The sequence below is a fragment of the Lipotes vexillifer genome, unplaced genomic scaffold (assembly GCF_000442215.2).
Source record: "Lipotes vexillifer unplaced genomic scaffold, Lipotes_vexillifer_v1.1 scaffold525, whole genome shotgun sequence".
In the NCBI taxonomy this organism is placed as follows: Eukaryota; Metazoa; Chordata; class Mammalia; order Artiodactyla; family Lipotidae; genus Lipotes; species Lipotes vexillifer.
This window is the reverse complement of record NW_006786891.1, coordinates 1,200,688-1,224,221: the sequence shown is the minus strand read 5'-3', so window position 1 is coordinate 1,224,221 and position 23,534 is coordinate 1,200,688. Positions and strand designations below refer to the sequence as shown.

Below are 23,534 nucleotides of genomic sequence, written 5' to 3'. Positions count from 1 at the left end.
AAAGGTGACAGAGGCTAATTAATGAAGCCCAGCAGGAAATAGCAACAACTAGGAAACCATCCTGGCATTAAAATTTAAAAATAAAAGCACCTAAGATGAACATCGAGATGAAAGTGTTTTGCAAACGGCAGTTTTGCAAATTGTATGTTTGGTATCCTGTGACCGACACTGCTTTTATACTGTAATAGGTAGCATTCTAATATGTGAGGGAGGACAACAGGCCACCTTCATTCAGCAACCTGGCTCTAGTTCACCCCTTTCACCTGCCCTGCCCAACAACCTGGAAATAGGCTGGGCTCCCAGCATTCAGGCTGTGGAGGAGAGAGAGCTTGCAAAGGACTTGCCCTCTGTGGAAAGCACTCTTTTTGTCTAGTTCTAACAAAATAAATAAGGAGTCTTCCTTTCATAGCATTTCTGCTATGACAGTACAGTAAGTGCAAAAGAGGACCTTGGATGAGGGTTTTCAGTTTTGTTTTCCTAATGAGAATATGCTTTACCTAAAACCCATAACTTCATTCAGCATCAGTCACAGGAAGGTTGGTTGTATATTAATAGTAAACCACCTAGCTTCTGGCAAATGCTCAGAAGTGTACAGCAGGCTGAAAGACTGGAAAAGTTGTCTTGTGGTTCTTCCTTTACAGAAACTGCATTCAGTGAGGAATCACATTTTCACAGATGAATATTTTTACCAGGAAAATGGTTAAGTTGAAGTATGCTGTTGTTAGATTGTGAATGGTAAAACTTGGTGTTTGTTAGTCACTGAACTTGAGTCCTCACTTTAACAGTCCCACTGGGTGCAAATTCAGATGCTTTTAGGCGCCAGAAAGATTATAAGTGTTGAAAAGAGCCTCTACTCAGCTCCAGCTGATTGTTGCCTTGTGGGAATGAGGCCCAATATTGCCAGATTATTAAAATAAGATGCCAGAAACCAGATTTATTTGTGAAATCTCCCCATTTTAAAATGTTAGTAACTTATTCTAAAATTTTTAAAACATTATGTTGGCTAAATAAAACATGCCTGAGCCATATGACTTCTGATTCAAACTTTCTGCCCAGCCTAAGAATTCAAGCAACAACATATTTTACTGAAATAGATGTTGCATGATCTCTTAAAGTGTATAAGTTAGTTTTATTACTTAAATATATCTTTTCTCTTAACTGAAAAATCTGAAACAAACAGGCCAAGAATAACCATTCTGTTTCTAAGAAAAACGCTGTCAGTAAATCAGTGTACCTCGAAGGGAAATACAGAAGATTTTTATGTTCCATAAATCATTCCCAGTGGTTTCAATTTGGCATATAGCAGACTGGTGTCTGAGAAACTTTACCTGCCAAACTTCTTGGCTTTGGCACAGAAAGGGCCACAGGGTTCCCCCTTCCTTCAGGCCTCGGTATCGCTATTCCTTAGTGGCGAAGATTGATTTTTTTTTTTTTCTACAGATGATGGACTCAAAATTATCTCACTAAAAAGACGTGTTTGATTTTTTTTAAATTGGAAAGTTGTTACAAAGGGAGTGTAAGAAGGAAGGTAGTGGGAGTGTGTGAAACCTCTATGTCCAACCCCCAGAAACCTCAAAGCCTGCAGTGCAGATCCTCCTTTGGGTCCTTCCAGCCCTGGAAGCTGAGACCTCGCTGAAGTCTGAAAAGCACTTTGGCCCTTCGCATCATAGATTTACCTCCATATCAGTAGGGTTAAAACAGTGATTTACAGGTGGTTGGTTGGTAGTTTTTTCCAAAGCCAACTTTGATCCCATCAATGTATTTCTAAGGAAAATGTAAACTGTTTATACATTTTCTTAAACATCACAGTGAAAAACAAGTACCCGTATACGTGATAGGGCAGGCAGAGGGCTCCAGCAACTCTGTCCTTGGCAAAGGCCCTTGGCCACACTGGTGAAAATGCCAGCTTCGCTTCTGCACAGATACCTATGTCGTGTCATCACACTGGAGCACCGGTGGACCCCAACGGCAGGGCAGGGGGAGGGGATCTTTTTGAAATGTTTCCAGGAGCTCTGTCTAGCTGACTCTGTCTTCCAGCCTGGGAATGCTGCGCAAAACTACAAGGGCATTGATGAAACCATGAATCTGTTGCCATTCTCTAGGGAAGACTTGGCTTGGAGTGTGGCTGCCTGGATTCGAAAATGTGTCCTTGATTCCATGGAATAATTCTTATAATTTTGCCTGGAAGAAACCAGAGAATCAGACACATGAGGCTGCTCCAGGGAGTGCTTTTCCTTTAGTCTGAACTGTGGGAGCCCACTAGCCAAGGAATATTTTTAGAGGCTTAGATCCCTACCTCTGTCTAAAGAAAGAGTTGGGCCCTAATAGGGATTACCTGTTATCATGCCCTCTGGTGCCACTCTTGGTCCTGTTGTTGGGTCCCTGAGCTTGAAGGAGTGGTTTCAAGAGGTAGATCCAAGGGCTGGAAGGCAGGAGACCTGCATCTTCACACCAGCCCTGCAGCTGGCTTGTGGTGTGACCCTGGGTAACTCAGTCCCTGATGCTGGGATATCAATTCCTCATTGGTAAATTGAGGAAGAGGCCTCCCCTATGCCAGGTGAGAGCTGGGTTCCCCAGGGACATGGGCCCAGCCTCTGGGCTGCCTCTACTGCCTCTGCCAGCACCCTGCTCCCTCACTGCTGCCTGGCCTCCTCTGCCCATACCCTGCACTCCATGGGGAACAAAGGACAGACCAAGGGCGATCATGCCTTACTTGGCAGTTTCCAAGAGTCTGACAGCCTCTTCATTTCTGCCTTGCTCCATAGACAGCAGGGCCAGCTCCAGCAGGGCATTTGGGATCAAGTAGTGGTCATATTTAATCCTCTTTTCACTGCGAGACAGAGGAAAACATGGCTTACAGGCTCTGCTCTTGAGACATCCTTCAGGCACATCCTTCCGACTCCTCCTGAGCCTCTCCCCAATGGCAGGATCCAACTCATGGTCTTGTGGGGTTTTCTGATCTGAATTCCAATTTGGGAGGGTTCCCACTATCTAGCCCTAGAAAGGCTTAAGATCCACAGCAAAGCCTTCCGATCCTCTGCACCTGGGGCCCCAAGTCCCTGACAACCTATGGCTCATGTCATGTCCTTAGTTAGCCCACCCCCACCTCAGTCCCCACCCCCCCTTTATTTCATCTGCAACCCTTTCCCTCTACAACCTCACCGAGGCAGGGAAGGACCTGACCACTGTCACCCAACCTCAGGCGTCTTTCCTGTGTCCAGGCATTTGCACATGCTCTACCTACTCCACTTAAAACTCCTCCTTCCCTGCTTTCTCTGCCTGGTAAACTTGCCAATTTAAGTGGCATCCCTGGAAAGCCTTTCCTGGTATCTAGCATTATTAGGTTTAGGTCCCTCCTCCTGGCACCTGCTGTCCTCTGCTTTCCTCTAGCACAGCCCTCACCATACCAGATTGAGTTGCCTGTAGCTGTCTCTCTCTAACATCCGCACTCCCCAAGGGCAGAGTTGATAAATTACAAACTCCAGGGGGCACCATTCACACGAAACTCATTGCGGATGGTTTCCTTTAGTTGGGCAATCTGGTGGCCCTAGAGGACAACGTGGGAATGATCTGTGCCCAGCAAGGGTCCTGGCACAGGACAGACACTAGTACATGTGGAGCGAGTAGGGGTAGTCCAGAGTCAGGCACTGGGCATGTGTGCATGAGGAAAGAGAAGCCCAGAAAATACTGCCCTGGAGCCGCGGGCCCAGCAGTAGGCCATCTGGAGCGGGAGTGGCCACAGAGGCACTTACTTGGCAGCGATGCTCCTGAAATTCTCCTCGGCCTCCTGGACACGGCCCAGATATTTCAGACACAGGCCTTTCAGCAGCTTCACCAAGCACTCATCATCCACTGAGTACTCATTCTCTGAGAATAGGGGAGTGAGGGAAGATGACAGGTTTGTTCAGTTTTTCAGCAGTTACTCATGGAGCCCCTACTCTGTGCTGGGCCCTGGGGAGACAGGCGGCTCACACATGGTCCCCATCCTCAGGGAGCTCACATCTGGGGAGGAAAGACAGATACTGAGACGATGACAATACAGTGATACCAGGACTGACTGAAGGAAGCCCGGGGGTTGTGGGAGCCCAGAAGAGGCCCTGACCCTACCTGGGGGACAAGGGACAGCTTCTTGGAGGAGCTGCCACTGAAGCTCAGTCTGGAAAGGCAAAGGACAATTACCAGGGTAGAGAAGAGAGGAAGGACATTTTTGGTAGAGGGAATCTTCAACTGTAAAGACCTGTGGTCTGACCCAGCCTGGCAGGTTCAAGGGCCTGGGGGTAGTCACCTGGGCCCTTTTCCAGCAACTCTTCAGTCTTGGTGATAATCTCAAGTATCCCGTCTGTGAGTTCCGGCTGCTTCCCAATCACAGCGTAGCCATTCCAAATGTACATCATTTCCTGGGGGCAGGGGAGCAAGTCAGTCCCAGCTTTCCTCCCCCGTGGGGCCTCAAGTTTCCCCATCTGTAAAATGGGTAGCTCAGATCAGAGGATCACTAAAGGCCCTTCTAACTCTAGAAGTCTCAGCCCAGCCTTTGAAGCTGTGGACTTGAGGGAGTTATGGGGAGTCTTATCTCTTACTTACTATTGAGATCTCTCCTTACCCCAGTGAGAATTTAAGATGGACCCATATTCTCACTCTTCTGCTCATAGCTGCCGATAGTTTTCAGTTACTTTTCTGCTCATGGCTTCCTGGGGCACTACTATGCTCTCTCCCAATCTCTCTGTGCCCACACTCTCCAGGGAGTCCTCCTCCTTGCTCCAGCTAATAGGGCCTCCTATATTGGAGGAACCATAATGTACTTAAGCACTTCAGGAGCTTAAGACCATGTTACCTTCTCTCCTATTTCGCCAAGGCACTGAGCGTGAGTATCCATCTATGAAACATATCTGATGTCTTTTTTTGCCTTAACTACCAGAAAGTTCAGAATACTAAATTAAATTTTCATTCTAGTAATTCTGTTAGCTTAGATTGGCATTTCCTAAACTATCAAACCAGGCAATGGATGTGAAAGTGACTTGTATACATAAAGTTCTAGAAAGACTTCTGTTATGGCTTTTGTTATGTTCCAGGGAGGGATTTTAAGTTTAGACAAGGTTTTATCAAGTTGTTATATGGTCTTAAGTTAGCAAGTGTTCCATTAAAAGATTGTTCTGTGGCTAAATAAGTTAGGAAAAAACTGCATCTTCAAGCTTCTCCTTGGAGACCTACCATGCAGATTAGCATATAAAGGCTCCAAGAAGGTCTACAGTATATAAACTTTGTTTAGGCCAGTCTTTCCCAAATGTATTTAATCACAGAAATCATTTTATGCACAAATAGCATTTTTCAGATTATAGTTTTGGAAATTCTCCCCTAAATTTCTGGTATAGTTGCTTCCCCTGCCCTTCCTTACAACATATGCCCCCATTTGATAATAGCTTTATTGTATATTTTAACCTGTAAAATAGCTCAGATTTTATTTAAAGATATTCAGGATACGAGCTCTAAATAAATTCTACATAAATATTGAACTTTTTGATTTCTAAAGTGTTTAACATGTTTTATCAGCTGATTCTCATAACTGCTCTATGAAATGGGCAAGGAATATATTATTATTTACATTAAGGGAAAGGGGACCCTACACAGGGTCACACAATTAGTGAATAGCAGAGCCAGGTCTCTGAAGCAGCACCCTTTCTACCTTTCTGGCTGCCTCATTATTTGAATAACAAGGACTCTTAACAAACTAGAAACTTCTCTGATGCCTGCTCAAATCATGCATGGAATTAGCATCAAAACCGTGGTTCAGAATATGGGCTCTGGAACCAGACTACCTGGGTTCAAATTCTGGCTAACTCACTAGCTATGGGACTTGGACAAGTTATTTCATTTTTCTACTTTTATCTACTTACTAGATATTTTATCTTCCTCCTTATCTATTAGGCCTTATTATCCCCTTCTGTACAATGGAGATGCCACCAGCACCTACTAAGAGGGCTATTGTGAGGATCAAATGAGGCCATAGGCAGTGGGTATAAGGAGCCTTGAACACAGCAGGTGCCCAATAACAATGCCAGCAATTGCTGTTATTTCAGAGTTGACTGTAATATAACGTGGTCCCAGCCTCAGAAAATCTTGGTCCAGTGAGGGTGGGACAGTGTAAACAACAATTCTAATCGTGTGACAAGACAGAAACAGGGTGGAAACACAAACAGCCAAGGGATGCCTCTGCCTGGAAACAGGGGTGTGGGGCTGTCTGGGGGGGGCTGCTCTTTCTGCCTTGAGGTGCCTGCAGCCGACTCACCTGTCTCCCCACCCCCATCCCTAGTAGACCAGTTCTTTCTCAGAGGTTGAGGCAGGCTCCAGCTCATCTGTGTCCCCCACCCAGTACCAGGTGAATCGTGAAATCCTCTCCAGGCCCCTGAGGCATGAGGTCTTCTTCCCTCATCCACTTCCCCCGGGGCCAGTGGCTATATCCCTGGCTCTCAGCTCATCCCCACAATCCCAAACTGGAGTTCAGAGCCAGTCAAGACCCTCCTACCCACCAGAGCAGGGATGGGCAATGAGATAGGTTTGGGGGAGAGGTAGCGTCTGGACTTCCGGATGGCAAACTTCTCTGTGGGTAGAGATTTCCCAGCAATCTTGAGTTTCAGGCTCGGCACAGCTCTGTGGAGGACATGAGGAGGGTGGGAAGAGGGCGAGAAAATGCTAGAAAGGACAGAGTCCCCAGCCCGCCCAGCCTCTGCTTGGCCCCTCTCTGGGCCTCAGTTTCCCCATCTATATGATGAGAGTGTTGGACTCACAGCCTGTGGCTATGGCCTTATTTCACAGGCCAAGACCTGAGCACTTCCTAGGGCTAGGCAAGGGGCTCCTCCGAGGCAGCAGCAGGTAGAGGTGAGAATGTACACAAACCCCCCAGGCCTGCTCTGCCTTTTAGTTGTCCCTCTCTACTCCCAGCCCCTGTTTCCTAAGGGCCCAGTGGAAGTCTGACCCTACTTTCACAGAGGAAATTAAAACTCATAAAGGGAAGGACCTGCCCAAGACCACACAGCACAAACCTTTCATTAACTTTGGCCACGTGAGTTGTGGCCTCCTCAGCTGTTCCCGAGGGTATGGTAAAATGTGGTATGCAGCTGGGCAAGCCTCCACATCTGCGGCCTCACCCACCCAGCTCCGCCTTACCCTCGATCTCTGCCACAATCATGGGGGTATGGCTGTGACCTTCAGAACCTGAGCTGTCCAGGCCCAGCAAACAGCTGGACCTAGTTGTGAGGTCCCCCACCAAACACCTCCCCTGCTTATTCACTGTGGAACCTCTCTGGGCCTGCTTTCTCATCCCTAAAATGGAGACGATGATATGAAAGGGAGAAGTTGTTACCCCAAATATGCTTCTTAGGCATAAAGATTATTTTAGGCTGATTATTTTTTGAGAAACAGCAGACACACAAAAAGCTCTGAAAACCTAGTATAAGTTACCTTTTTGTACGAGACATTTACATTTATAAGGGAAATCTCCATTTGTAAGGTTATCTCTCTCTGTACCAGGAAGAGGAGGATAACTAAATCTCTAGAAACGTATCAGTGGAGAAGGCAGACTTAAATCTGTGTAACAACCACATACCCTCTTTTACCTGAAAACCTCCCACAACTGGCTCCCTATGCCCCCAAATCTTCTTTTGTCCTTTAGCTAGAGATGGCACTTAAAGAAATGGCTCGGGCCATTTTAGAGAGTTAACTCAGTTTTCCTGAGTCTCTCCCATGTATACAGGAGTTAGTAAATTTCTGTTTGCTTTTCTCCTGTTAATCTTATTATGAGGGTCTCAGCCAAGAACCTAGAAGGATGGAGAAAAAATTACTCTTCCTCCCCCACAGATTCTTACCCTCACAGATCTTCTAGAAAAGTTACATAAGGTGGAGACACAAAGTTACTCAGTAAATGATAAACACCCTGTGACTTTGACAGCCCAGGAAACTAGGGTTACCTAGCATGTTGCATGTTGGGGCCAACCCTCACCATGACTGAAGGAAAGGCCTAGGCTCCATCCTCAGCCTGCCATGGCTGAGCCCTGCTCTAGGCCCTTCGCAGAAGGCAAACACAGTAGTGCAGATAAGAATAAAAACAGCCGCCATTTATTGGCTCCAGGCCCTACCCCAGGCTCTTTAAATCTATTCTCTCTTTGATTCGCAAAACAACACTGCAGAGGCAGAGGTTGTTATTCCCATTTTACAGATCCTGAAATTGTCCAAGGTGACACAGCTAAGAAATGGCAGAGGCTAGATTTTATCCTGTTTATGTGATTCCAACTCTGCTTTTCTGAGTGGGTCAGGTTAACTCAGCAGAAGGACCCCCTCTGGACCTCAGTGTCCACATCTGTCCTACGCTCCAGGTGAAAGAGGGTCAGTGGAAAGAATGTTGACAAAACCACTTTTGTGAAAAAAAACCTCTGAATGGATTCAAAGGGCTCTCACCAGCGGCAGCAGGAGGCCCTGGCGGCTATAGGAGGGAAGGACAGGCACGTGGGGTGACTGTGGGGGAGTGTTGGGGAGACGACAACCCCACCACCTTCCTCTGCTCAGGCTGGCTGTGGGCAGGGCCTACGACGGGCTGCAATGGTCGGACCCACCTGAACAGCTCCACTTCGTCATCCCCGAACGGCTTGTAGTCCTCCTTCCCAAACATGCTGAGGTAGGCGGCCTTCATGTAGATGTAGGTGGCCTGTGTGAGGCAGAGCAACAGTCAGGTGTGAGCAACCCGCCCTCCAATCGCAGTCCTGAACTGGCACCAGTACCTTACTGGAACCTCACTATGGCCCAGCATAGTAGCTGACATTATATTATCCCCAAGCCCCAGGGGAGAAACTGGGCCAGGAAGCCGAATCAGCTTGAGGATTTGAGCTAGGAGTTAAATCCACGATGGGCCATGTCTAAGCAGCTGCCCTCTCCACTCTGAAATAGCAGGGCAGACTCAAGCAACTAGAGGATGCACGGGGTGGCACTGAGGATAGGATGGACACACAAAGACGGGGCAGCACGGGCCGCAGGGAAGCAGCCACTTCAGACTGGGCCCTTGAAGGCCAATGGGAAGATTCAGAGAGACAGAAAAAGGACCTTCCAGGCAAGGGGAACAGCCTGATCAAAGCCAGGGAGGGCAGAGATGTGTGTACGTAGGATACAAATCACTAGCATAAAGCATGGGATGTACACAAGAAGAGGTGTGAGGCCAGAAGAATAAACAGGGCCCTGGGTCAGGGCTCAGCTCAGGGCCCTTGGTGAAACTGGCTTGCTGTGTGCCAGGCACTCTACATACATCATCTCACTTGATCCCAAAGACAATGCCAGAAAGGAATCCGTACCCCACCTCTACTTCCTGGGACAGCAGAGCTGCTAGGAGCGGAGCTGGGAGTGACCCCAGGTTTGTGTGGCTTCAAGGGTCTGCCCACTGGATCCACAGCTGCCACTGACAGCTGCCACAACCACGCCCCCCCTCACCACCCCCCCACCCCCCGGCCAAAGATCCATCCCGGAAAGCCACTCCCCTTTGCCTGAAGTCCAGTGCCAGGGGAGTCTGGCTCTGTGCTGCCCTCCAGTGGCCAAGTCTTGAACCACAGCTCCTGCCACCTGGGGCAGCTACCCAGCAAACAAGTGTAGCAGGTGGAGGAAACGGAGCAGGACATCCTGGAATCTAGTCTCAGGAGAATGTGGAAAGCAACCTCCACCTGGGAGCCCCACCCATGCTGAAGGCCAGGGCTACTCCCAGTTCCAGTCTGCCCTCAGCACCGCAGTCTGCCGTTCACAACATGAGGAAAAGCTGGTCTTTGTGGGGTGTGCTAAGAAGCAGCTCCCCTCTGTGAAACCTGTTCCCATCCCATCTTTAACCTCCCAGTGTCATCTGTGCCTTCTCCCTCTCCCCGGCCCTGGTAGTGAGCCACCAAGCCCTCATGATTTTACCTCTCATATAGCTCCGAAATCCTACTGGCCTTGCCCTAGCCCTCACCTCAATTATTGCACCAGCCTCCACAGCATCTCCCTGCTCCGGGCCACCAGGGATGTCTTTCTGCTGTCCTAGTTCACGTGGTTTCCTAACCGATCTCCTGCTCCCCTCCTGGCCCTGCAAGCCATTTTCCACACCACCTGCCACTCTGACCTTTTAGAAGCAGATCACATCAGTCCCTCCTAGACATTGTCTCACGGTATCCCATCGCACTTAGGAGAACATCCAAATGCCCTGTCATGGCCTGCGAGACCCTGTGTGGTCCGCCCCGTTTCCTCTCCAGTTCCCCTCCACTGTTGCCCCCTCACTCGTATCACTCTAGCCACACTGGCCTCCGGGCTGCTTCCAGAACACATCAACTCACGGCTTCAGCTTCCTCCCCCTCTTGCCCTAATATCTACCAATGCCCTCTGCCTGGACTGTTCTTCACGGAGATGTCCACATGGCTTGCTGACCACACTGTTCATCATGCCCTGCACCCGTACCTTACCCGATTTTTCTTCATCGCACTTCCTGGAACCTGACGTTATCTTACACTGTACATCATCTATTTGTGTGTTTCTTGTCTCTCTCTCTTCCCACTAGAACATGAGCCTTGAGGGGATCTTTGCTTGGTTCATTTGTGTATGTCCTGCCCTAGAACAGGACCCGGCGTGTGAGCGTGCCCAGCGACTGCAGGAGGGATTTCTTAAAAGCACAAATCTAAGCCACAAGCATGGGATCCCCCACTGTCAGACTGAAGCCCAAACAGCCACTCAGGGCCCTTGGGACCTGCTTTTCTGGCTCCTCCTCTTCTGGCCACTCTTCCCCATCACTCCTGGAACTCACCTCAGGCCTTTGCCTGTGCTGTCCCTCTGCCTGGGGTGCCATTGTCCTTTCTCTGCCAGGCTCATCTGCTGGCTTCCTCTAAGAGCCTTCTCCTACTCCCCCAGGACAGCGCACCCTCACTGAGTCCACAGGAATTAGGATGGACGCAGTGACCTAGAGTTGTGAGACCCATGGACATCCAAGTTGCCAGGGGATGTTATGGGGCCACACTGATGGAAAACTGCAGCCACCTTCCCTGATGGGACTCCTGTCTCCCAGAGTTATCTGTTTGCCTATTGAGTCCACATATTTATTTTGCTGGATTATTCTACCAGGCTCTGTGATATCAGACAGTCCTTGTCCTCAAGAAGCTTACAGCGAGTGGCTTAGAGGGGGACGGTCCCTCCACAGTCCCTCTGCACTCCCACCCACAAACCCTACGCCCCTGCAGTTCTCTCGGTTTGGGGAGAGAACTTCCACTTCCTCCCCTCTGCCACCCTAATTCCTCCTCCTTCAAGGTTCAGTTCAGACATCTCCTTTTCCAGAAGCCTTCCTTGTCCCCTTGGCTGGGCTGCCCAGGGATGCCTCTGAGCTCCCCTCAGATTCCCCCGTTACAGCACTGAGCACACAGTTGTCACCATCTGGTTTCTGGTCACCCAAGCTGCGAGCACTGCGGGAAACGTGACGGGCCCAAAGGGACGACTTGGCATAGTACAGGCAGGGAAGAACGCTGAGCAGAGGGATCGGCACGTATGGCAGTGGCCACAGGCCAACTTCCTAGAGCTGGAAGTTGGTGGACTCTGGTGGCCAAGTGCTGGAGATTAGGGATGAATGAAGCCCCAGAACTCGGGGTGCCACAACCCCTACTTTCACAGGAAACCCTTCTGAGGAAAGTGTTGCAGAGAAAGAGGGGCTGACCTCCCCAAAGTCACAGAGCTGGAGATTGAGCCAACTCAGGAAGCCAGACTCCCTGACATCTGGAGGCCTCGTCCTCCCTCTGCTCCTCACAGCAGCTGTGTGGCCCAGCAAAGTCACACACCCTCTCTAACTGGGCCTGACGGAGATAACGCCTGGGCACACAGAGCTCCGAGAAAGCCCACTCTTCCTGCGGGCCCCACCTGCCCACACCCAGAGAGCTCCCTTTCAGCTTGGGCCCCAGGGAGGGGGACTGAAAAGGGACTTTCATGCAGAGGTTGGGGAGAGATGAGAAATAGGGATTTAAGGTCATTGAGACACAAGTGCTATGGATTTGACACTACAAGATGCTCTGTGATGATCTAGATGACCTAAGACCCTTGGTTCGGAAGTCTGTCCTATCGTCACTATGATGATAACGCCTGATACTTATTTCATCACTTACCATGATGTTATAAGCTATAAGATGCTGCACTGAGCATCTGTTTTGCTTCGTTTTGCCTACATGGCATCTCTTTAATGCCCACCCCCATCCACACTTATTCTGGAGCATCACTTCATTTTTCTTCTGGTGAACCACCCATCTCCTACTCCCAATCCATGAGGGGTCCTCCCACCCCTGTTTCCAGGCATTGACTTGTGATCTATGCCAGACCAATGAGGCTCTATCCAGGGACTCTGGTTGAAACTAAAGGGAAGATGTGAGTTAGGGGCAGGCAGCCCATAGCCACCCTGCTGGCACATGGAGGGAACCTGCCTGTACGACAAAGATGTCATAGAGGAGAGCACAGTCCCCGGTGGAAAAAACAAGCCCAGACGACATAATATGAATTCCTGAATTCAGCCCTACCTGAAGTCAGATGTGCCTAGAATTTTCAGTTATATGAACCAATAAGCCTTTTATGTTTACACCCGCATAGTCAGGTACTATGTCCACTAGCTCCATGTGACTTTTTACATTTAAATTAGTTAAAATGGAATAAAATTGAAGACATCCAGTTTCCCAATTGCAGTAGGCACATTTCTAGTGCTCGGTGTGCACGTATGGCTAGGGGCTACCACATTGGACAGTGCAGAAATAGAGCATTTCCAGCACTTCCCTGGTGGCGCAGTGGTTAAGAATCCACCTGCCACACAGGGATACCGGATCGGTTCTTTGTGGCTGCCGGGAGGGGTGGGATAGGGAGGGTGGGAGGGAGGGAGACAAAGAGGGAAGAGATATGGGAACATATGTATATGTATAACTGATTCATTCTGTTATAAAGCAGAAACTAACACACCATTGTAAAGCAATTATACCCCAATAAAGATGTTAAAAAAAAAAAAACAGAAAAAAAAAAAAAAGAATCCGCCTGCCAATGCAGGGGACATGGGTTCGAGCCCTGGTCCAGGAAGATCCCACATGCTGTGGAGCAACTAAGCCCGTGCGCCACAACTACTGAGCCTGCGTGCCACAACTACTGAGTCCACATACCACAACTACTGAAGCCCATGCACCTAGAGCCTATGCTCCGCAACAAGAGAACCCCGCACACTGCAATGAAGAGTAGCCCCCGCTCACCGCAGCTACAGAAAGACCGCACATAGCAACGAAGACTCAACGCAGCCAAAAATAAATAAATTAATAAATTAATTTTAAAAAAAGAAATAGAGCATTTCCACGGTAATGGAAAGTTCTGTTGGGCGACAGTCATATAGACCATGTGAGTCACAACACACTTCTGTCCCTTGTGACTAAAACTCTCGACACACTGTAGTTCTAAAGGTCATCTGTTCCTCATGGTCTTTAGTTTCTTCCAACCCTGAGGCCTAGTAGAATTTGTGGTTTTGGATATATTCCAGCTGAGACATCTGCGTTCAGTTAGGAGTTTGGCCCTTGCTCTGGGGGCTCATGGCCAGTGTGGGTTGGCCTGGTCCCCCTGTGCCCCCAGCACATGGTGTCAGCCCACCTTGGACCAGGAGTTCTCCTTGCTGAGCAGGTCTGCGTAGAAGTAGGCCATCTTCCACTGGCCCTTGTAGGTGAAGCACCACATCAGCTCCCAGTAGCACATGTGGTGGAACTGCTTCCAGTGCTGCTGGGCCTCGCAGCACTCCTCGAACCGCCGGATGGCCTGTGGGCACCTGCCGGTCAGCCTCGGTGGGCGTCCCCTGGCCCGCCCCCGCCCTGCTCTCTGCACCCTCTGTCCCTGCCCAGCTCCACAGCAGCCCCAGCCTCCTGCCGTGCACAGCAGCCCAGCCCTGTGCCAGGCTTGGGGAGAGGGCGAGGGGCAGCATCGGGGAGACAGGAGTTGTGGCCTCTAGTCCTGGTTCTACCGCCTAAGTCTTATACGACCTTGGGCCCAGTTACTGCCCCTCCTGGGGACTCTGGTCTTTCAGCACAAAATGAAAGGGTGGGACAGACCTATAATGGAGGGATAACAGGCAGTGGAAAGTGCTAATCTTAAAGTGATATAATAATGTCTATGCAGAGCAAACTCCAAAGGTTCCAGAAGCCCCCACGAAGTGACCTGGACCTGGGGCATCTGTCCTGCTGCCTGAGGAACCACAGCCAGGACCAGCGGGAGACGCGAGAACTCCAGGTCACGGACTCCGTCCTGGGCCTTGGTTTAATGCTGGGGACTCTGCCCGGACCGTGACCCGCCCCTCTCTCACCCCTTCGACGGCTCCCTCCCACCTACAGAGCCCAGACTCCCTAGCCAGACCCTCAAGGTGCCCGCTTCAGCCCCTGGCACCAGGTTCCAGCCTGTCGCCCTGCCCTGGACAGTGGGTCTTCCCACCTCTCTGCCTTACTCAAGGATGCCATAGCCCTCCATCTCCCGTTCAAATCCTACTCACCACAAATGCCAACTCCTCCCTCATCTTCCCAGACTGTCTCAGTCGGAAGTGGCTCTCCTGCCCCCGCTCTCCCGTAAGTCCTCTCTCAGGGCCCTCCGCCCAGTCTGCCCTGTCCCTGAGTTCGTCTGTGTGTATCTGTTTTCCTACTGGCCTGGGAGACCCGAGGGCCCTCCAGCACCGGCTCCGACCCCCATTACTCACCGCGTCAACGTTGCCTTTAATGGCTTCAATCCGCCCCGCAAAGAACAGGAAGATGGCGCCCTGCAACAACACGCATGTGGGTCCGTGTGGGTCCACAAGGCACATGTGGGCTGGGAGTATCTGCCAGCAGTAGGGCTCACCTTAGGGTATCGCTTCAGGTAGGGTCTCAAGAGCTTCTCTGCCTCCGTGATGTTGACGTTCCCAGTGCCTGAAGGAGGTGGGGGGACAATAGGACACGTCACCATCCTCCCTGGTGATCCGCCTCCCAGCAACCTACGAGGGGCTTCTCAGGGTCTCCGTTTCCCCTCTGTGAAATGGGGATGATAACTCTTCTATCTCCAGGGTGATATGAGGACTGAATTAGACAGTACAGCCTACAGCATCCTCACACCCTCTCTGAGGTGGGCATGACCCACCCCCATTTCACAGATGAGAAAACTGGGGCTGGAACCCAGTCACACTGTGAGGAAGCAAGTGGTCAGCAGGCCGGGCCCCAGGACAGTTGACTCGGCTCTGCTGTTTCTGGTTTCAGTGCCCTGGGGGCCTGAGCAGGGTCTGCAGCCCCTTGCCCTCTCACCCCCTGCCCTTAGAGCCAACCAAAGCCCAGAGGCCCCAGCACTCTCCCCGAGCGCGCTCCTACCCAGCACAAAGGTGAGGAAGGTGTGGTAGCACAGCAGCAGCATGACACAGAGCACGGCGCGGAAGCTGTGCCCCGATGCCCCCTCCTCCAGCTGCAGCAGCCCGTAGTCCTGGAGGAAAGACGGGGACTGGCTGAGGCCAGCAAGGCCTGAGCTCCCCAGCATCCTCCACGGGACCCGGGGAGGGGGGAGGGGCCTGGGAGGTCACTGGACAGGTGTGAGGGCAACGCTGCCACAGAAGGGACCAGAGAGTGCTGGACTCCGAGTCTGGGGCCCTGGAGGCCGGGTCAGCTGCTCCCAGGCTGTGCAACCTCGAACAAGGGGCTGCCCCTCTCAGTGCCTCAGCCATCTTCCTGAGAGCAGGGGACACTGCTGCCACAGCCAGGGCAAAGGTGTGGGTGTCCCCTACCTCCTCAATAGCCCCTTCCCCATCCCCCCCTTTATTTACTTGCTCAGTCCCCATGGTGGGCACCAAGGCCGTGAGCAGCCCCAAGTCTGGTGGGGGGAGTAGGAATGACAAGGAGGCAGATAATCCTAACCACAGGCTCAGGGCACAGACAGGGCTTTCATAAAATTGCTCAGTTCTTGTAGTATTAATTGTTATGATTATGTTCTTATCGTGCCACATAATACGGGTTTTCTGTGTAGTAATGTTTCCTTTAAATAAATTTAAGTAAAAAATATGAATCACATTTGAGAAAAATTACACATAAGTAATAATATAGAGGTGTGTGGACATGGCAAAAATCAGGAAGGGCCGGAGAAAGTCCAAGTTGGAGAAACATTGACCTGATGTTAAAAAAAAAAAAAAAAAAAAAGCCCCTTGTTTTACAAAACAAAGAGGCCCAGAGGAGGGCGGGCCTTGCTCAGACTCACAGGGAGAAGGGGATGAGGCTGGACTGACCCAGGGCCCCTGACTTCCAGGTTAATGCTTCTTGTACCACATCAGACCTCCTCCACCAGGGAGCCCTCCCTGATCTGCTACCTGGCACTCAGGTTCCTGCCCTCAGTAAAGCCTCTGGGTGTTTGAGTCCTCTGGTTTCCACCTCAAGGCCCAATGCACAGTAGGGCTTCCCTTGAGCATCTCCCAGACCAGAAAATGGGAAGGGACTTGCTCAAGGTCTTCTGAGGGGAGAAGGGCCAGGTTCCTGACACCTGCCAGGCTCAGAGAATATGGCCCCAGGCCCCTGAAGGACCCCAGGAACTGCTCTTCCCACCCACCCTTACCCTACAGCCTCTGTACCCTGGGAAGGGCCTGGCAGGGATCAATGGCCCCATTTGCAGGAGAGGAGACTGAGGTCCAGAGAGGTCTGAGCCTTGTCCAGGGCCACACACTGAGGGGGGCTGAGCCAGGACTGGCACTCAGGCCCCACAGCCCCTCAGCCTCACCCTGTCCAGCTGAGCTCCAGCCCTGGGGCTGAGCAGGTTGGGATCCCCAGAAGGAAGGTGGTTACCTTGTTTCCTGAAAACCCCACGAACTCTAGCAGCCGCAGGATCCTGGTAGGAAGCATGGACAGAGTCTGCAGGAAGAGGCAGGTGGACACGTGAAGGGGTGGGGGCTGACCCTCCCAATCTCCAAGCCTCCAGAGTTCTGGGTGTAATCCCAGAGGTGCAGGCCCTGTCTCTGGAATGCCCATGAGGAGGCCCTAGGTTTCCGAAAGCCAACTTCCGGAGGCACTACAGAGTGACAATTAGGAGCAGACTGCGTCTAAATCCTAGTCTCACCACTCCCAGCTCGGGCAGCTACATTTCCTCTCTCTGCCTCAGTTTCCTCATCTGTAAAATGGGAATTATAATAGCCCCTACCAGATGGATCAAATTAATATATTGAAGCACATAATAGGGCCTGCACCTAGCAGTTAGCTATTGTTATTACACTGAATCCCTACTTTGTACCAGGGGCTCTGTCATTGCATTTGATCCTCAGAACAGTCCTGCAAAGAAGGGATCACTAACCCCTTTCAACAGACGAGAAACAGAGGCACAGATAAGTGACAGGATATGTCCGAGGCACCACAACCCATCAGAGGTGGAGCCAGTTCTCGAACTGCAGACAGTCCAGCTATAACCTGCTAAAGTATCTGATGCACTTGGCAGCTTGTATTTCCCAGCACTTGGGCCGGGATCACTGCTCGCATTTTACGTAGAGAGAATCTGGAACCTAGAGAGGGGCAGGGACCCCCATCAGAACAGGCTTTGCCTAGAGGGAAGAGAGCCAACCCCTGCCACATTCACACTTTTGGGTAAGTCCCTGGCCACCCAGGGCCAGGAGTCTGAATCGTCAGAGAGCAGCTCCTCCTCCCAGGAGCAGGCATAATTCTTCTGAACCTCCCTGCCTCAGCTCACTGTTCCCTCTGCCTAGAATGCCCTTCCTGCCTGGAAAACTTCCCCCGCTTATGGATCCTTCCAGATCCAGCTCAAATATTATCCCCTCCATGAAACCTTCCCGGGCTCCCCCAGGAAGGAGTCCTGGCTCTCTGTTCCCTGTGGGTCGTCAGCTGTTTCCAGGCCTGTCTCCTTCCCTGCCACTAGTCAATGTTTAACCACCAGCCCTCCAGGGAGGAAAAGGTCCTGATGTATTGTGTTTGTCAGTTTCTGGTGCTGTAAATACTGCCACTATAGTGGATTTCAAGCTTTCAACTTGCCTTGGGAAGAAACGCACAGAAGGGACTCTGGAGCCACGGCCAGCCCCCATCTCCACCCCAGCTGTGAACCCCCAGGCTGGCCACGTGTCTGCTTCATCACTGGGGCGCAGGATAGTAGCTCGGCAGAGACCATGGGTAGGGCAGGGATGTGCAGGGGAGATTAATCTTGAACCCAGATGCTGTTGATGTGGGGAGGGCATACCCACTCACCAGGTTGAAGGCTCCCACACCGAGCTTCACTCCTCCTTCAAAGTGCCTGTGGTTCTCTCCCTTGCAGTACTGTGAGGACTGCACGAGGCTGTCTAGCTCCCTGCGGAGGGATGCAAAGCCTGTTTCAGCCACATTTGGGGGGCTGGGTCCTCTTCCAGCTGGGCCCAAGTTGCCCCTATACTCCTAGCTGATCTCAGAACTCCCTGGCGGTGGATCTGTAACCGTCTGGCAATCCGGAGAGCTGATATTCGAGGAATTTCTAGCCCCATCTCCCATCGTAATGACGCACCGCTTGCTCTTGAATTTCAGCTATATCAGCCCTAGCACACCCGCCTTGTCCAACATCTAGACATTTGCTCGTGCTCTGCATTCTGTCTAGAACAGTTTCTCAACCTCGGCACTACTAGTATTTTAGGCTGGATAACTGGAGACTTCGCCAGATGTCTCATGGGAGGAAAAACCGCCCCCAGTTGGGAACCACTGGGTTAACTCCAACACCGCCTCCTTGAGGAAGTCTTCCTGGAGTCTCTTGGTTGGAATCCAACCCTCTTTCTTCTGGTCACCAATAGCTCAGAGTCCATATCCCAGTCTGCCTGGGGCAGGACAAGGGCTTTAAAGATGTACGTGCCTCCCTTCCAGGCCATGAGCATCTTGAGGGCATTCACTCAGCAAACATGGACTAAGGTTTCTCCGTGCCAAGCACCGGAAGACAGCAGGGAGCAAAGCCATCAAGCTGCTGTCCTCACAACTCTCCCCCTCTTAGAGACAGACCCCTATCGAGTCACTGTGAGGATGAAGAGGAACCCTGGAGCCTGGCCTAGTTTGGGGTTCTGGGAACGTTTCCTCAAGGACCTGACATCTGAGCTGAAAACTGAGGGATGAGGAGTTAGCCTGGCACAAAGTGTTCCTGGCAGAGAGGACAGTGTGTCCCAGGGCCCTGAGGTAGAAATCTGGCATGTATGAAAACCTGAGGGAAGGCCCAAATGTCTGAGGCACGGTGGGACGGGAGCTACGGCTAGGAGGACAGGGGCACCTCCCAGGAATGACTCGGCAGGACCCAGGACCTTATTCTAAGAGCAAGAGGGGGTCTCAGGAATTGGCAGGGACTGACTGACCTGACAAGGTTTGTGCTTTGAAAACATCACTCTGGCAGCTGGCAGGGAGACTACAAGGGCCAGAACACAGTCTGGTTTCCCTGAACAATTCCAGCAGGACCCACAAAGCAGTGTGGTGTCCATATACTGCATGGTGTGCTATACCCCAGTAGTACCTGGAAATCAAACTCACCATCTCTCTACAGGGAAATAGTCACATTAAGTGGGGAAAATAAAGATGATAGTATCAAGTCAATTCAAGTCAACTTTTAATGGAAAAGGAGTTTCAATGCCAAACTTGGGGCAGGGGGGAGGGTTAATTATTTTCAGAGCTTTTCTGATTTTGGAATTGTAGATAAGGATTGCGGGACCACATTGGGCAGAAGTGCTCTGGACTGAGTCTTCAGTCTTTGCTCCATTAACACGGCCTACATGTGGCCCAGTGCTGAGATGACATGGAAATAATCTGGCTCTCGAGGAGCTCCCAGTTTGGAGAGGTGGTGTATATTATGTAAGCATCATCCCTGTGTACTGGAGGGTTCAAGGAAGGCTTCATGGGGAAAGCGGCATTTGGACGCGGGGCCTTTACGGATATGTAGGAGTCCTGCTGCTATTCTCAAAATGACTGTTCCTGTGTCTTTCTCCCACCCCCACCAGACCGAGCTGTTTGTACAGAACATGTGCCTTGTTTTCCGCTAGCTCAGGGTCAGGCACAGAGTCAGCTCTCAGGGGGACCAAATGAACAGATACACCCAGGGGAATAATATTCCAGAAAACTGAAGTCCTGAGGGTACAGAAATCTATCTGAGGTCACATAGCATTCTAGGTTTCCTGCTTCCAGCCAGTGCCCTCTACCTCCCACAAAGCAGCCTGAGGGGCACAGGGCAGTAGATGCTGTGGCCTCAGGCCCCCCAGGCCAGCCCCACTCACTTGTAGGTCTGGTAGCTGTTTCGAACTTTGATGCCACCCTTGATGAAGCTCACCATGTTCTCGTCCTGCAGGGGGGAGAGATGCTAAGAGCCGGGCCTGGGTGGGTAGCCACAGGCTTGAGAGGGATCATACAAGGCTCTGGATACTGCCTGGCCCTTCCTGGGCCCAACTTTATGAGGGGCCCTGCGTGGGTGGGGTCAGAGGCCTCCCCACTCTACCCCTGGTACTTGAGATGAGGGTCTTGCTTGCCAAACAAGACCTCCACAATGCCCAGGGCTCGACCACAACCTCCTGTAGCAGGCTCATATGTACATATACTATGAGCGTGGAGAGAGGCCTGGAGGAGATGCTCCCACCGGTTAACAGTGGCGGAACTGTGGGGAAGGAAGGGAGACGTTCATTTTTTGATTGCTTGTGTTTTTTTTACAACAAGCAGGTATTTATCACGTTTGTAATTTAAAGCACCAGCACCTAGGGACTTCGCTGGTGGTCCAGTGATTATGACTCCGTGCTTCCACTAGAGGGGGCACGGGTTCGAACCCTGGTTAGGGAACTAAGATCCCACATGCCACACAGTGCAGCCAAAAAAAAAAAAAGCACCAATACCTGCAGTCCACCTGACAGTTCCGCTCCCAGGTATACACCCAAGAGAAATGGATGAACATCTTCTAGAACGCTCACAGAATCACTGCTCATAGTAGCCAAGAACCAGACACAACCCAGATATCCTTCCCAGCAGGATAATGGATAAACAAACTGGTATATTCATAGAAGGCAGTATTACACTGCCATGTACGGTTGGGTAAAGAAAGCAAGTCCCACACAGCTTGAAGCCTTAAGAAGCTCAAAGGCAACTAAAACATAACAATATGCTGTTCAGACATGAATAGGAAGCCGAGAAAACCATTTTTAAAAAATAGGGCGGGGGGGCGCTTCCCTGGTGGCGCAGTGGTTGAGAGTCTGCCTGCCGATGCAGGGGACGTGGGTTCGTGCCCCGGTCCGGGAAGATCCCACATGCCGCAGAGTGGCTGGGCCCGTGAGCCATGGCCGCTGAGCCTGTGCGTCCGGAGCCTGTGCTCCGCAGCGGGAGAGGCCACAACAGTGAGAGGCCCGCGTAACGCAAAAAAAAAAAAAAAAATAGGGCGGGTGATGATAAATACAAACTCTAGGTAGTGGTTTCCCCTGGGGAAAGGGAGGCAGAGGGCAAGGAGATGTGTCAGCAGGGTTCTGTTCTCCGGTTGGGTGGGGGGTTCGTGGGTGATTATTTATCATGTGTAATAATAGAGTAAACAAACAACGGAAATAAAAGGCCAGTCATGGTGCAATTATTACAGTGATCCTAACGAAGAATTCAGATTAATCCAATTCTAATCATCTGAGGTCCAAAAAGATAGAAAAATCACTAAAAAAATAAATAGTACCCCAACAATAAAATTTATATGTGCCTCTCCACCCCAGTACACCTATTTACATGACGATTATATTTTATAATTATAATCCAGGCTTCTTGGTAAAATCATGACGTGATGGTTCTCATAATTTCCACTGTGGTGAGGAGCATAGGCTCTGAGTTGGCCAGACCTGGTTCAAATCCCAGCTCTCCCATTTGCTAACCATGTAACCCTGGGAAAGCGGTTCCTCCCCCACTAATCCTCCCCATCATAGGCCTGGGAGGTGCTGATTAAATAATACATAAAAATGTAGGTAAAAACAAACATGTAATGTGTATAAGGTATGTAAAAACAACATGCCTGTAATGTACATACAAAGCCTGGTATGTTGCAGGTTCTACAAGTCAAGTTCTTGAATGAATCACGTTTGATTCATTCAGACTAGTCTGCTGAACGAATCAAATGTAAAGCAGGCTCTGTCACCCCCATGACATGAAAACAGCAGGGAAGCAGCAGTCACGAGGTGGAAGCACATCCTGGTAGTGGGTGGGAACGCGTGTGCTCCGTGTGGAGGGGTAGGGCCCATCACCTCTGCCACTGAGCCTACCCAGGGCCAGGAGTGTTGGGGTGACGGAGCCTCAGTCCTCGCCTCAACACCAAGGGGGCTGGGCATGGCTGCTCTAGACCCTTCAGGCTAAGACGTGGTGATCCACCTTCTGAAACCCCCAGGCTGCTTGTACAAGAAGAGGGTTCCTACCTGCAGGAAGGTCAGGGCTGCTCTCTGCAGCAGGCACTCTGCGTAGCAGACCTCAGCATGGATTTCCACTGCAGGGAGAAAACCAAAGCTCTGCGGCCTCCTGGGACTCTTGGCAGGAGACTTGGGCCAAATTCTCCTCATCCTACTTCCCTCAAAGGGAGCCTGAGTCAGCACCTGCCTGCCACCTCCCGAATCCCCATCACCAGGTTCCTTGGTGACACGCACCATTGCCCTGAATTAGCTCACACACCTGACCCCACCCCCGAGAACATCAGCACAGGGCCCTGGGCCTTGTTCTCTTGTCCTCCGGGCATCACTGTAGGTGCTGTGCACCAACACCCCTACAGTGGTGGGATGAATGGATAAACCCAGGGAAGCCGCAGGCTGCAGGAGTAAGGAAGGAGAACGAACCCAGCCCGAGGAGTCAGGAAAGACTTCCAGAAGAAGACACCTGAGTTGGGCTATTTGAGTTGAACATGGGATGGAAGGATGAGGCAGGAAGAGCTTTCTCGGCAGAGGCCCAGGAAAGCCAAACAACTCAGGTGCCTGGGGGACAGCTGAGCCACAGAAGGTTGAAACAGGGTGGAGCAGGGAGAGATTTAGGGGACAGGGAAAGATGAGGGGCAAAATTCTGGCTGTAAAGGGTCTTAAACACTGGTGGAGGCTTGCAGATTTGGTCCTGTGGGCAGCAGGGAGCCATGGAAGGTAGGAAGGAGAGAGTGGCACCATCATAAGCACTGTTTTGCACTGGAACCTTCAAAGGGTTCTCGAGGTGGGGAGGGCCATTCACCCCTGCACTAAAGGGCCCCAAATTGCTTATGGTTGGCTGCTGCTGTCTCCAGGACTGCCACATGTGGTCACGGCACAAAGATGCCACATGGCTCTGGCGGCCCAGACCTTCTCTTCCACGGCCCCCAGCTGTTTCATCTCAGTGTGTCAGCCTCTAGGACCACATTCCCCGCAGGAGCACGTGAGATCACTAAGATAATTAAACCAGTAAACCTAACTGCACACACAGTCTTAAGCCCACACTGGCCTGAGGAGCAAAGTGCATGGACCTTGTGACAGCATTTTCTTACCCAATTTCCAGCAGGTAATACTGTCAGGTAAGTGAGTCTCACCTGCTCCCCCGCCCTCACCC

At 51.1% G+C, this 23,534-nt stretch overlaps 1 protein-coding gene across 3 annotated transcripts in view; it reads right to left on the bottom strand.

The window, feature by feature from the left end:
* Window positions 1-1,182: 1,182 nt before the first annotated feature.
* TTC39A (tetratricopeptide repeat domain 39A) overlaps window positions 1,183-23,534 on the bottom strand; it is a 56,056-nt gene continuing 33,704 nt past the window's right edge. For 2 of the 3 annotated variants that reach the window (XM_007459633.1, XM_007459634.1), the window contains exons 5-18: window positions 22,394-22,461; window positions 20,246-20,310; window positions 18,222-18,321; window positions 16,821-16,886; window positions 15,369-15,477; window positions 14,869-14,936; window positions 14,729-14,788; window positions 13,642-13,803; window positions 8,604-8,695; window positions 6,525-6,645; window positions 4,286-4,397; window positions 3,753-3,867; window positions 2,714-2,830; window positions 1,183-2,181 (exon numbers count right to left, since the gene is read on the bottom strand). In XM_007459633.1, coding sequence (XP_007459695.1) covers window positions 2,058-2,181; window positions 2,714-2,830; window positions 3,753-3,867; window positions 4,286-4,397; window positions 6,525-6,645; window positions 8,604-8,695; window positions 13,642-13,803; window positions 14,729-14,788; window positions 14,869-14,936; window positions 15,369-15,477; window positions 16,821-16,886; window positions 18,222-18,321; window positions 20,246-20,310; window positions 22,394-22,461 — 1,379 coding nt within the window. In that variant the 3' untranslated portion in view covers window positions 1,183-2,057. The remainder of the gene's footprint in view (window positions 2,182-2,713; window positions 2,831-3,752; window positions 3,868-4,285; window positions 4,398-6,524; window positions 6,646-8,603; window positions 8,696-13,641; window positions 13,804-14,728; window positions 14,789-14,868; window positions 14,937-15,368; window positions 15,478-16,820; window positions 16,887-18,221; window positions 18,322-20,245; window positions 20,311-22,393; window positions 22,462-23,534) is intronic. The other variant, XM_007459635.1, reaches the window with a different exon arrangement.